The following is a 2500-nucleotide window of genomic DNA, read 5'->3' on the forward strand; positions in this document are numbered from 1 at the left end:
TGCATGCGCAGGACAGACTAAACTCACGGCTCCGAGAGACCATGTACTGCAGATGTGGGATTTACATTGAACTGTAAAAACAGCCCCGCCTGCGCCTTTCTTCTTTCCTTTCTTTCTCTTTCTTTCTGTATTCTCTCTATCTTCCCTCTTCCTTCTCCTTTATGTTCTCTCTCTCTCTCTCTCTTTCTCTCTTTCTCTCTCTCTCTCTCTCTCTCTCTCTCTCTCTCTCTCTCTCTCTCTCCTCAGTGGAGTGTGGTCTGAGGTCTGGTTGTAATTACGAGTGAACCGACACACTTACCCCACTTCCTGTTCCTCTGATCTAAAGAAAAACAGCCCCCAGCCAGTCAGAGAGAGAGAGAGAGAGAGAGAGAGATTGGGTGGCCCACTTTGACCTCAAGAGAAATTGGTGAATTGTTTTTTCCCTTGAAAACAGTTTCTTTAGCGCTTCGCTTCAACTCTTCCTCGTAAAACGTTAAGCTGTCGATGGCATGACGCCGAGGCAGCATGACATCACAGACGTGATAGGCTGTCAGACCGGCTCTTCCAACCACACGCTCCCGTTCAACCCTGTTAAATGAACGACGTTAACTACCCCGATTACTTTCAGGTAACGTTACAATTAATTTTATGGCTATTTTATTGAGCATGTGATTACCGGCGGTGGGGGTGTTGGGGGGAGGGGGGAGGGGGGGGCGGCTAATCTACTTTGTTGTGTAATTCAATTGGACTTTAATGCCTTCTAGAAAATCGTATTTAAAAAAAAAAGAAGGCTTTTAGTATCAAACGTTGGGTGTGAGTTATGTCGAAAATTGCCAAGACACACTCACACACACACACACACACACACACCAGTAATGGAGTCATATTATAACAACATTAACGGTTCCTCAGGTCGGTGGTTGTCAGCGACCCCGCCACACTCTCATCCCACAGCGTGAGCGTCATCCCACAGCACGTGTTGCCATGGGTTACAGTACATAATGCCAATCGTCACGAAGGAAGGACGGCGTCGTAAAGCAACAGTTCTTCCCTCTAAGTTCGGAACGCCAGGCATCTGTGTCTGTTCTATCACTAGTCCCCGAGGAGGGTATTAGTGCTAATAGGAGATGGTCGGAGATCCAGCTGGCATGGGTAATGTCAATGTTTCTGATCTAATATCTAGCGTTGGCAAGGCAAGGGTTTCTATCTATTAACTCTTAGTTCTCACTGAAGACACAACAAAAGACCCTGTTGACCAAGTAGCGCACTACCTTTAAGCAGAGTGGCTTTGGTGAGAAGTAGTGCACTATAGTAGTGTATGATATGTGACAGCAGCTGGTGAAACCGGGAACAAGTCGCTAACCAATCAAACTGTTCAGACTTTTATTCTGAAATGTTTGAATAAATGTCTGTGTTGTTGAAAATCAATGACAATCCATTGCATACAATACACAATATTTTGGCTTGACTAGCGAGCGTGTTATTGATTTTCAACAACACAGAAATCTATTGACCTTTTTGGGGAATAAAAGTCTGAACGGTCCGTCGGTTGGTGACTCGTTCCCGGTTTCACACCAGCTGCCGTCACATTAGGAACAGGGTGTAACTCGACACCACGTGAGGGATACCAGGAGAGACAGGCAGGGGCCACAGGGTTAGGAAGTCACCTCTGACCTCTTGTTGATGAATAGACTGCACCTGTGTTACTGCCATTGGGGGGGAGGGCGGGTTCTAGAAGTCTCTATAAATGTCTCTTTGGTTTGAACTGTTTCGTGATTCTTTTTTACCCTTTTTTTTCTCTCCTGGTGCCACGTTGCTTCTGCAATCCACAACACAGCGCCGTTGTCATGGTTCTATACAGTTATATACACGTATCCGACTGCTCTGCAGTTCTTATCTCTTTAAGGTTATATCATACACTGAATTGTCAATATACCAAAACAGTCTTGCGTTGCTTATTAGCACCTTTATATAGGATAGGGTGGCCCACGAGGGGGGTCGTCCTTGACTGAAACGTTACCAAGATCGAAATGAGCTTGAACATGTGTGCCGCCGGGGGTAATTGTCTACTGTAGGTACGATGTGGGGACGACTAAAGTTCAATCCAGAAATCCATTTGATGGGTAGTGGTGGGAGAGGGGGGGGGTGTCAAACAAAATCCAACCAAGAGTTTCATCCTCCTTCCTCTCTTGGGTAGTAAATGATTGACACACAAAAAACGCGACACACAAAATCCAACACACAATGGTCCTCCTCCTCCTCCTCCTCTCTCCGCTCCCTCCTCTCACTTGACGCTGGGCGCCACCAGGTAGCCGTTGAACGTGATGTAGACGTCCACGTCGTCGCTGTAGACGGCGTTCTCCCGCTCCCGCTTGTAGAGCCGCACCCACACCTCGTCGTTCAGCGCCAGGTCCATCATCACGCTCTGGCTCTGCATGATGGACCGCTCGCTGGGCTGGGCGTACAGGATCACCTGCTCCTTGTCGTTGTGCATCAGGTGCAGGTACGTCTCCTTGAAGTT

At 47.5% G+C, this 2500-nt stretch overlaps 1 protein-coding gene across 1 annotated transcript in view; it reads right to left on the reverse strand.

Moving 5' to 3' along the window:
• Positions 1 to 2263: 2263 nt before the first annotated feature.
• The window catches only part of c1qtnf6b (C1q and TNF related 6b), a gene marked incomplete at both ends in the record, with an annotated part of 11337 nt that continues 11100 nt past the window's right edge, over positions 2264 to 2500 (reverse strand). The window contains one exon of the mRNA XM_080522618.1: positions 2264 to 2500. This exon is cut by the window's right edge and continues 311 nt beyond it. Coding sequence (XP_080378744.1) covers positions 2264 to 2500 — 237 coding nt within the window.

This window comes from Nansenia antarctica (assembly GCF_963989245.1).
Source record: "Nansenia antarctica genome assembly, chromosome: 2".
NCBI classification, from domain to species: Eukaryota; Metazoa; Chordata; class Actinopteri; order Argentiniformes; family Microstomatidae; genus Nansenia; species Nansenia antarctica.